Here is an 11760-nt window from a genome sequence, read left to right on the forward strand (position 1 = left end):
TGTTTTTACGTATGGGGACACATCATGGCTGAATTAAAATATATCTCTAGTGCCCCAAATCTGTAGACTTTTCTGCTGTTTCAAAACAAGTCAGATTGATTGGTGATATGAATGGATAGGTAGATATTTAGAAACACGGGACCATATGTCCTGGTCTGGCTGAGACCATCCATATGCCTGTTGTCATTATTAATAGTCCTCTCCCTTGCATCCTCGCAGTCCGTCTGCCTGTTGTCACTATTAAGAGTCCTCTCCCTTGCATGCTTGCGGTCCGTCTGCCTGTTGTCAGTATTAAGAGTCCTCTTGCATCCTTGCAGTCCGTCTGCCTGTTGTCGTTAATAGCCCTCTCCCTTGCATGCTCGCAGTCCGTCTGTCTGTTGTCATTATTAATAGTCCTCTCCCTTGCATTCAAAAAATGTGCTAGTTTTGGTTGATAAATTATATGGTCAGCCTACTTAGAAGGTACAAAGAAAAAATAAAAGAAGAAAGTTCTTCACCCCATCTCAGAATAACCAAGATATTAATTTACTTTCCTGTATATTATCTTTAGCTTTGCTGGGTTACTACCCCAAGGCAATTTTTTTTGGATACCGTTTGTTACCCTTGGCATAGTGGACACATCATTTCTTCCTCCATATATATTTTTCCTCCATTAAAAAAGAAACAAAAACTTTTTTATACCTGGGTTTCACTCTTGATTTAGCTCTCAAGGTGGTCCTTGTTTACCTTTTAATAATCACTGCTATTCATCTGTCAATATTTAATCAGTATGATTTATCCCAAAAATGTTTATAGAAAGTCAGCTTTTTGTTTTCAACTCTAGATCTTTGCTCCTGTTCCTCAAGTCTGGTGGTCACCCTCTGGCTTCTGCTAGGCAATCTGTTTCCTCTACTGGCTGGATTTCTTCTGTGTGTATGGCATTAGGAATGGAAAAGTGGACCTTCAAGATATCCTTTTATGTTATGTTCATGTGAACAAAGCACAAAGTTTGAGCGAGTGCCAGCCTATGCAGATGGCAGAAGTGGCATTCTTGGCTTTGGCTTGGAAGAGTTGACAACCATCAGACCTTAAAGCAGAACGTCACAGCTGCCTGTCCTCATCAGCAACCCAGCCACCTTCATCAGCAACCCAGCCACCTTCATCAGCAACCCAACCACATTCATCAGCAACCCAACCACCTCATCTTGGAGAAGGAGAAGGAACTGCAAGTCACCAAGTCTCTTCATTTTTCAGGATTTGTAATCTTCCTAAAGTTTTCCTTTGAAAAAAGGATAATGGGTGGAATTTTCAGAGTGATTACATACCTCAACATTTTTATTAACATATAACAGTGGGAAAGTTCATCATCCATATACTGCAGTAACTTAAACAACAGCTAATTATTGCAAGATTAGAATTGGAGATCTTGTCCTCAAAAGTATAAATTGTCCTTTGATTTATAGAAAATAATTGAATTGGGATTTCTACATATCATTAGTATACCTATTTTAAATTTAATGGCAGCCGGGCATGGTGGTGCATGCCTGTAGTTCCAGCTACTTGGGAGGCTGAGGCAGGAGGATCGCTTGAGCCCAGGAGTTCGAGGCTGCAATGAGCTATGATTGCACCATTGTATTCCAGCCTGAGCAATAGAGTGAGACCCTGTATCTTAAAAAAAAAAATTGCACTCCACTCCAGCCCAGGCGACAGAGCAAGACTCCGTCTCAAAAATAAAAAAAATAAAAATAAAAAAAAAATTAATGGCTGTATATAGTAAACTTAATTCACTGTTCCCATTATTTATTCTAAAGAATTTTAAAAAAATGTTTCATTAAATCTTATGGTTTAACTGTGTTTGCCCTTTTTGCCAGCTGTGTGGCAGTTTATGGCAGAACTGCTGTCAGTGTGCTGGTAGCCATCTATTCATCCCTCTTCAGAGCTCAGCTTCCGGTTGTATTCTTCATGAGTTTAATAATGACATGAAAAAATGTGGAAACAGAGAGAGTAAAATACTCTGCCCTGTAAAAACATGGAAGACATGCAAACAGAAAAAAACATAATTGTATTTTTTTTGATAATACTTAAGACAGTTGTGATCCAACAAAAACAGAACTATTCCTTTGTGACCGATGAAGATAAGAAATTCTGGCAAAGACAGGTATGCAATTTTTTAAAGTGGTTTAAGAAATTATTGCAGAAGAATTTCGAACATCTGAAAATGGTTTTATGTATAAGAAGGAAAATGCAAGTTAAAATGAGATAGTCTGAATTGTGTACTAACAGCAAGGTACAAGTTTGGTGTAGAGACTATCCAGTAGCATCCATTGTACCACTTTAAGTAAGACTCAGTCCACAGAAGCTGGAAGATTGCCTTTGCTTTAAATATCCTTTACCTCCTGCATTTGACACTCCTCCTATTACTGGTAACATAGATTCCAGTCACCAGAAGTAATTTTACACTGGTAATAGAGCTTACCAGCCCCATTTAGTAATTCCTATTTGAAATTTTTTAATGTTCAGATGAGGTTTAACAAGAATATGAAAAGAAAAAAATATATATTCATGAATGATAGGCGATGCCCATTGTTTCTCTCAAGCTAATGAAGTCCTGCGGCATTGTAATCACAACCCTCGGACAGACTCCTCCTATTCCTCCATGGCATTGTAACCACAACCTTCGGACACACTCCTCCTATTCCTCCATGGCGTTGTAACAACAGCCTTTGGACACACTCCTATTCCTCCATGTCATTATAATCACAACCCTCAGACAGACTCCTTCTATTCCTCCATGACATTGTAACCACAACCCTCAGACAGACTCCTTCTATTCCTCCATGGCATTGTAAACACAACCCGCAGACAGACTCCTCCTGTTCCTCCATGGCATTGTAACCACAACCCCCGGACAGACTCCTCTTATCCCTCCATGGCATTGTAAACACAACCCTTGGACAGACTTCTATTCCTCCATGCGTTGTAACCACAACCCTCGGACGGACTCCTTCTATTCCTCCATGGCATTGTAAACACAACCCTCGGACAGACTCCTTCTATTCCTTCATGGCATTGTAAACACAACCCTCGGACAGACTCCTGTTCCTCCATGGCATTGTAACCACAACTCTCAGACAGACTCCTCTTGTTCCTCCATGGCATTGTAACCACAACCTTGGACAGACTCCTCTTATTCCTCCATGGCGTTGTAACCACAACCCTCGGACAGACTCCTTCTATTCCTCCATGGCATTGTAACCACAACCCTCGGACAGATTCCTTCTATTCCTCCATGGCATTGTAAACACAACCCTCGGACAGACTCCTTCTATTCCTCAATGGCATTGTAACCACAACCCTTGGACAGACTCCTTATATTCCTCCATGGCATTGTAAACACAACCCTTGGACAAACTCCTCCTGTTCCTCCATGGCATTATAACCACAACCTCGGACAGACTCCTCTTATTCCTCCATGACACTGTAAACAACACTCGGACAAACTCCTTCTATTCCTCCATGGCGTTGTAACCACAACCCTCGGACAGACTGCTATTCCTCCATGGCGTTGTAACCACAACCCTCGGACAGACTGCTATTCCTCCATGGCATTGTAAACACAACCCTTGGACAGACTCCTCCTATTCCTCCATGGCATTGTAACCACAGCCCTTGGACAGACTCCTATTCCTCCATGGTATTGTAACCACAACCCTTGGACAGACTGCTTCTCTTCCTCCATGGTATTGTAACCACAACCTTGGACAGACTCCTCCTATTCCTCCATGGTATTGTAACCACAACCCTCAGACAGACTCCTTCTACTACTCCTTTTCTCGTCCTTCCCTCCTTTTCGTCCATTCAGCATGTAGCTGTTCAGTACTCCATTGAAGAAATTGTGCTAAGTGAGCAAAGCAGCATAATTACTAAGAATTAATTCTGATTATTTGGCATTAGAGCCAACAGCAACCCCAGCATAGAGGAAAGTCGCTTTTTTTCAAATGCATAAATTTAAAGTATATATTTGCATGCGGTTTTAAATGGGAGGTATTTGTCGTTGTGAAAAGGTGGGAATCTCAAACATAGTCAACTTAACTGAAAAGATGCTAATACAGGTTGAGCATTCATAATCCAAAAATCTGGAATTCAAATTGCTCCAAAATCTGAAACTTTCTGAATGCTGACCTGATACCACAAGTGGAAAATTCTGCATATAAGTACTTAACACAAACTTTGTTTCATGCACAAACTACTAAAAATATTGTATAAAATTACCTTCAGGCAGTGTGTGTAGGTATGTATGAAACATGAATTTCATGTTTAGACTTGGGTCCCATGCCCCAGATACCTCATTAGGTATCTGTAAATATCCAAATTCCAAAAAAAGTCTGAAATCTGAAACACTTCTGGTCCCAAGCATTTCAGTAAGTGATGCTCAACCTGCGTAATGGTCTGCGGGCCCGTGCTCATTTTCTGCATATGTTGTACACACTGTAAATTGTGCAAAATCAAAGAAAAGCAAAGAGTCTATTTTTAAAGAAACTTACAATAATCAAAGCATATACTTATTATGATTATGAATCATCCTGCAAAGAGCTGTATAAAGAATTTTACCAAAAATACAATGAATTAATCATATATTTGAGAGTCACAGTGATAGGTTTGACTATATTTTGACTGTTGTGTAGTGGCACCATTTAGGTAGTGTTGTTTCTGAGCATGGTGCTTTTTATACTTGAAATATATTTTTGCTTTATTTTTTATTGATATAATTATATTTGCACTAATGGCTTTCTGAAGAAAATATTATAGATGACTTTTTTGTATATATATTTATTAAGCTTGGAAACCTGGTATCCCAGTGTTTTCTCTGGACAAATGTGAAACTGGATAAACTATGGTGTCTAGATAAAGTATGGATAAAGTCTTGAGTTCCTCAGGGTAACTGTGTTGATATCTCCTGTCCTCTTCAGTAAGGCTTGAATATGATTACTGATCATTGATTCTGCATAGTGTATCCAGCAAGACTTGGAAGGACACTGAACCTGTCAGAGATTTTAAGAGGCACATTTTAGTCACTTCGAATATGATAGTGGCAGGTGCAGTGACTCATGCCTGTAATCCCAACACTTTGGGAGGCCGAGGCGGGCGGGTCACTAGGTCAGGAGTTTGAGGTTACAGTGAGCTTGATCACACCACTGCAGTGTACAGCCTGGATGACAGAGGGAGACTCTTTCTTGGGGAAAAAAAAGATGACAGTGAAGCAGACTTTTAGAATCCGAGATGTCATTGCAGCATTATTGGTATAAAATTCAGCTGCAAAGTGGAGAATTTGAAATGGCCCATGCGTTGGTATCCTGTGGCAGGTTATACCTTCATATTAGCAAAGACAAAGCCATGTCTCTGTAAGAGGGACAGACTGGGCTGGCTGCAGCTGTAGTGGAAGTGAGGGATGCAGGGAAGGAACAGGGAGCAGCAATTTGGGGACAGTAGACTGGAGTCACTTTCTGATTCAAAAAGGGTCAAGTACTTATAAAAACTGACTACTTTGGTTTTCAGTTCAGACTTAGGCTCATTTTGATCATTTTAAGGTCCCAGTTGTCAAAAATATCAAGTAAATTTGTCTCAGGTTTTCAGGAACAAAATTTACAGGAAGGAAGCAAAAGCCATGTCAGTAGGCTTGAGCTGACAGCTTTAAAGAAACTGGCAAACAGGTAGGTCGTCCTAATATAGATCCTTCCAGTATTCTCCTGAAAAATATCCTTTTATTTCTTAAAACCAGTAACCCTTACATTTTTCCTATAGGATACTTATTTTTCTTGAGACCAAATAGACATTCTATAAATGTTATGAATTATGCTTGCAGTTAGTTTTTAGCCTATCTAGGCTTAAGGTTTATCGATATTTGAAGTTGAAACATCATTTTATGAGGTTTAGTTTTAGGAAGATAAATAAATAAATATATCAAAGTATTTCATAAAGTTGTGTCAGTGTCCCCTCTAACATTAGAAGACTTACTGACTGAGGCCATCTGTGAATGACTAAGCGATCTCTCAGAATCCTTCCAGCCCTATACCCTGTGACTAACACTCATCCAGAATTGCTGTCTGTGCTGGCTGTGGTCTGCCTCCGGGAGCACACGCCATCCTGCGTGCTGTGTTCGTCACAGTGTCTGTGCTCGGTGCCTTACCACTGTCCATGTCCTTGGATGCTAAATGGACAGAGAGGAGCCTGTCTCTCAGGGCACATGAGTGGTCGTGGCAGGAGGAGATGGGCCTCAGTCACAGTGGACACTCGTCATTCCTGCCATGTCCTTGCAGCCCAGGAGGACTAACAAGATTTTAATGAGGTCTGTGTCACTCATTCTGAAGAAAAGAACTTACCTGAGAGGAAGAATATTTTTTTAATATATATTAGGTCGGGGATGGGGAGGGAGTGGTTGTTTTCTTTTGTGTTTACATTTTTAATAACTAAAATAGAAGATTTAATAATTAATATTTATGGTATTGAACTTTAAGTGTAATATGTTCCTTAGAAAAAGACAACTTTAATAAAAATGGAAACTAATTTGCATCCTGTCTTTATTTAACATTATCAGTTTTTGTTTGTTTCTGTTTTGTTTTGTTTTTTTGAGACGGAGTCTTGCTCTGTCGCCCAGGCTGGAGTGCAGTGGGGCAATCTCGGCTCCTTTCAGGCTCCGCCTCCTGGGTTCATGCCATTCTCCTGCCTCAGCCTCCCGAGTAGCTGGGACCACAGGTGCCTGCTAATGTTTTGTATTTTTAGTAGAGATGGGGTTTCACTGTGTTAACCAGGGTGGTCTCGATCTCCTGACCTCATGATCCACCCGCCTTGGCCTCCCAAAGTGCTGGGATCACAGGCGTGAGTCACCGTGCCCAGCCAACACTATCAGTTTTTGAAAAACCTGGATGAGGGCTGTGCATGGTGGCTCGTGCCTGTAATCCCAGCAGTTTGGGAGGCTGAGGTGGAAGGATCGCTTGAGCCCAGGAATTTGAGACCAGCGTGGACAATATAGGGAGACCGTGTCTCTACAGAAAATAAAAATAAAACATTAGTCAGGTATGGTAGAGCACACCTGTAGTCCCAGCCCCTTGGGAGGCTGAGGTGGGAGTATCACTTGAGCTGGGGAGTTAGAGGCTGCAGTGAACCGGGATCACATCACTGCATTCCAGCGTGGATGACAGAGCAAGATCCTGTCTCTAAAACAAATACTGTTTTTAACCCGGATGAGGAGCACACAGTCATGGACTCTATTTGGGGAAGACAAGGTGTTTATTACGAAATATAATTCAATTTCTACTTAAAGGCGAGTAAAATTGTCCTACTTAAGGAATGGGGACAGGTCTAGTTAAGTAGGAAGGAGAGCGGACGAAAGCAATTCATAGACGATTTGGTCTATGCTGTGGGCCAGAAAGTTCATTGCATGACCATCCTGGCACATTCAAGCACCACACTTGACACAGTGGCATCAAATAGACTGTGGGTGTCATCCTGGAGTGTGATTCCTTCTCATAACCTGAATGTAGCACAAGAGGATGTCCCAGGAGGTCCCTTCCTCATGTGCATTTACAGCTGTTCTGCCTGCGACTTGGAGCCAAGCACTTTGTGAAACTGATCCAGCATCACTTGCGTGACTTAATTGTTGGACTGAGATCTTTGTGGGGATTTTCTAATAATATGTTGTGTTTTTAAAGTTGTACAGACTGCATATAAGTGGCTGAAACTATACACAATAAATTACTTCAGATAAATACAATATTATTTGCCCAGCATACTGAAGATAAAGCTATATCTCATATATGACTTTGTTTATACTATTTTTGGATATGTTCATAGAATATAGTTTATTATAGGGGGCATTATTACATAAATTAGTCTTTTGTTCACAACCTCACCAGTAGATATGCAGAAATGGAGGGGTTTATTTAAATTACCTTTGTTGGGATGCCATTAGAAGTTCATTTTTTTAAATGTTCAAAATAAAATAAGGAGATGGGTCCAAATATGTGATTCAAATATTTGTCCAAATATTCTGATAGTCAATACTTTTTCCATTTTATATTATGGAAATATTTTGATGCCTATAGATGTTATGTCTTAGATACAAAATCATTTTAATGCTCAGTGCCACTCAATTTTTTGAATTTCAGTAGAGACATTAGTGACTCAACAACTTTCTGACATTGCCTTATTCGAAAATACTCAAATCACAATATCTGAACATCTGGCTTTCCCCCCCCATTAGGTGTCTCCTAGTGACATTTCAAGAGTGTACAGGCGGATGAGAAGAGGGCTGCTATGTGTTCACACTCGTGAGTGTTCGTAAGTGTGTAGACAGTGGAGGTTTGGGTGTATTTGAGTGAAGATACAAACAATGTGATGTTGCCACAAAGAACACAAAGAATAGAGGAATTGCTTCTTCAGCACAGCTTGCCTGCTGTATGAGTCTTTTCATGCTCCTGACAAAGACACCCAAGACTGGGTAATTTACAAGAGCAAGAGGTTTAATGGACTTTACATGTCTACGTGGCTGGGGAGGTCTCACCATCATGGCAGGAGGTGAAAGGCACGTTTCACAGGGAAGCAGACAAGAGCAGAGAGCTTGTATAGGGAAACTCCCCTTTTTAAAACCATCGGATCTCATGAGACTTATTCACTATCACAAGAACAGCACAGGAAACACCCCCCCTGATTCAGTTACCCCCACTGGGTCCCTCCTGCAAAATGTGGGAATTCAAGATGAGATTTGGGTGGAGATGAAACCACCTTTTCAAAATGATGACTGAGACAGCGAAGGAGATTTAACTTAACTGACTCCATCTTGCTTCTAACCTCCAAGCTGTCCTTGTTCATTCCTCTGCGTAGGCTGAACTAACCTGGGGGAAAACTTCATTTATAGTTTGAAACAAAGACGGTAACAGCCCTTTACCAAAGCAGACCTCCTTCTCATCTGAGGACTAGACTGCCTTTGTAGGACTAACATTAGTCACAAGGTTTGAAATTCTGGTTTCGGAGCCAGGCAGCTGGAGGCTGCACGATTCTGACCCTCCCTACACGGCTCCTAAGATCAGTGCTCGAGATATTTTGCAGACCCTGCACCTGATGGATCAGCTGGCACCACCCGGATTGATAACCTGGCTGGTCTGATCTCGTGACCCCGACCCTGGAACTGACTCCGCGCAGGAAGACAGCTCTGGCTCCCTGGGATCTCATCCCTGAGCAGTTCGCACTCCCGGTCACTGGCTTCCCCACCCAGCAAGTTATCCTTACAAACTCTGCTCCTCCAATGCTCAGGGAGACTGATTTGAGTAATAATAAAACTCCGGTCTCCCGCACAGCCGCTTCTGCGTGAATTACTCGCTCTCTCTTGCAGTTCCCCTGCCTTGATAAATCAGCTCTGCCTAGGCAGCAGGCAAGGTAGAACTTCTTGGGTGGCCCCAGGGACAGAGCCAAACCACATCATTCCACCCCTGGCCCCTCCCAAATCTCATGTCCTCACGTTTCAAAACCAATGATGCCTTCTCAATAGTCTCCCAAAGTCTTAACTCATCTCAGCATTAACTCAAAATCCACAGTCCAAATTCTCATCCGAGACAAGGCAAGTCCCTTCTGCCTATGAGCCCGTAAAATCAAAAGCAAGTTAGTTACTTCCTAGATACAATGGGTGTTGAAGGGAGAAGAAAGATCAGACTGTTACTGTGTCTGTGTAGAAAGGGAAGACATAAGAAATTTCATTTTAACCTGTACCCTGAACAATTGCCTTGCCCTGAGATGCTGTTAATCTGTAACTTTGCCCCAGCCACTTTGCCCCAACTTTGAGTTCACAAAAACGTGTTGTATGGAATCAAGGTTTAAGGGATCTAGGGCTGTCAAGACATGCCTTGTTAACAAAATGTTTACAAGCAGTATGCTTGGTAAAAGTCATCGCCATTCTCTAGTCTCAATAAACCAGGGGCACAATCCACTGCAGAAAGCCACGGGGACCTCTGCCCTGGAAAGCCGGGTATTGCCCAAGCTTTCTCCCCATGTGACAGTCTGAAATATGGCCTCGTGGGATGAGAAAGACCTGACCATCCCCCAGCCTGACACCCGTAAAGGGTCTGTGCTGAGGTGGGTTAGTGAAAGAGGAAGGCCTCTTGCAGTTGAGACAGAGGAAGGCCACTGTCTCCTGCCTGCCCCTGGGAACTGAATGTCTCAGTATAAAACCCAATTGCACATTTGTTCAGTTCTGAGATAGGAGAAAAACCACCCTATGGCGGGAGGCGAGACATGTTGGCAGCAATACTGCTTTGTTATTCTTTACTCCACTGAGATATTTGGGCAGAAAGAAACATAAATCTGGCCTACGTGCACATCCAGGCATAGTACCTCCCCTTGAACTTAATTATGACACAGATTCTTTTGCTCACATGTTTTCTTGCTGACCTTCTCCTTATTATCACCCTGCTCTCCTACTGCATTCCTCTTGTTGAGATAATGAAAATAATAATAAAAACTGAGGGAACTCAGAGACCGGTGCTGGTGTAGGTCCTTGGTATGCTGAGTGCCGGTCTCCTGGGCCCACTGTTGATTTCTCTATACTTTGTCTCTGTGTCTTATTTCTTTTCTCAGTCTCGTGTCCCACCTGACGAGATATACCCACAGGTGTGGAGGGGCAGGCCACCCCTTCATCTGCCGCCCAGCGCAGGTGCCTTTCTCTAGGGTGAAGGTACGCTAAGAACCTGAGCATTGAGGACAGCTGATGAGAGATTCCCAAGTGTACGTCCACGGTCAGCCTTGCGGTAAGCTCATGCGCTCGGAGGAACCCAGGGTAACAATGGGAGAAACTGAAAGTAAATATGCCTCTTATCTCAGCTTCATTAAAATTCTCTTAAGAAGAGGCAGAGTTAAAGCTTCTACAGAAAATCTAATTACTCTATTTCAAACAATAGAACAATTCTGCCTATGGTTTCCAGAACAGGGAACTTTAGATCTAAAAGATTGGGAAAAAACTGGCAAAGAATTAAAACAAGCAAGCAGGGAAGGTAAAATCATTCCACTTACAGTGTGGAATGATTAGGCCATTATTAAAGCAACTTTAGAACCGTTTCAAACAGGAGAAGATAGCGTTTCAGTTTCTGATGCCCTGAAAGCTGTGTGATAGATTGTGAAGAAGAGGCAGGGACAGAGTTCAAGAAAGGAACGGAAAGTTCACATTGTAAATATGTAGCAGAGTCTGTAATGACTCGGTCAACGCAAAATGTGGACTACACTCAATTATAGGAGGTAATATATCCTGAAACACTAAAATTAAAAAAGAAAAATTCCAGAACAATCAGGGCCATTGGGGCTAAAACCACGATGGTCACCGCCTCCTCAGCGAGTGAGTGCTGGAGGAGGGAGCCTGAGACTAGACTCGCCGCTACTCGGCTCCCGCACTCAGTATTGCCCAACCTGCAGTTCACTACGGCAAGGGAGCAATTCAGACTCACCCTGCAGCGTCCTGTCTGGGTCAAACAGTGGCCGCTTCCTAAGGAAAAGTTGGGGACGCTACATGAAATAGTTAACTATTTTAAAAAGGACATACTTCACCCCCTTTCTCTCTTTAGAATTCTCCAGTGTTTGTAATTCAGAAAAAGTCCGGCAGATGGCGCATGCTGACTGACTGAAGAGCCGTTAACACGGTAATTCAACCCATGGGGGCTCTCCAAACCGGGCTGCCCTTTCTGGCCATGATCCCCAAAGATTGGCCTTTAATTATAATTGATCTGAAGGATTGCTTTTTTA

General features: G+C 42.3%; 1 protein-coding gene across 4 annotated transcripts in view; it reads left to right on the forward strand.

Annotated features, from left to right (window-relative positions):
* The window catches only part of LMLN (leishmanolysin like peptidase), a 79053-nt gene extending 68610 nt beyond the window's left edge, over positions 1-10443 (forward strand). For 3 of the 4 annotated variants that reach the window (XM_023214888.1, XM_023214886.1, XM_023214889.1), the window contains one exon: positions 824-6543. In XM_023214888.1, the coding sequence (XP_023070656.1) occupies positions 824-924 (101 nt within the window). In that variant the 3' untranslated portion in view covers positions 925-6543. Of the gene's footprint in view, positions 1-823; positions 6544-8239 lie in introns of those variants that run through there. The other variant, XM_023214887.2, reaches the window with a different exon arrangement.
* Positions 10444-11760: the final 1317 nt, after the last annotated feature.

The sequence above is a fragment of the Piliocolobus tephrosceles genome, chromosome 2 (genome assembly GCF_002776525.5).
Source record: "Piliocolobus tephrosceles isolate RC106 chromosome 2, ASM277652v3, whole genome shotgun sequence".
Lineage (NCBI taxonomy): Eukaryota > Metazoa > Chordata > Mammalia > Primates > Cercopithecidae > Piliocolobus > Piliocolobus tephrosceles.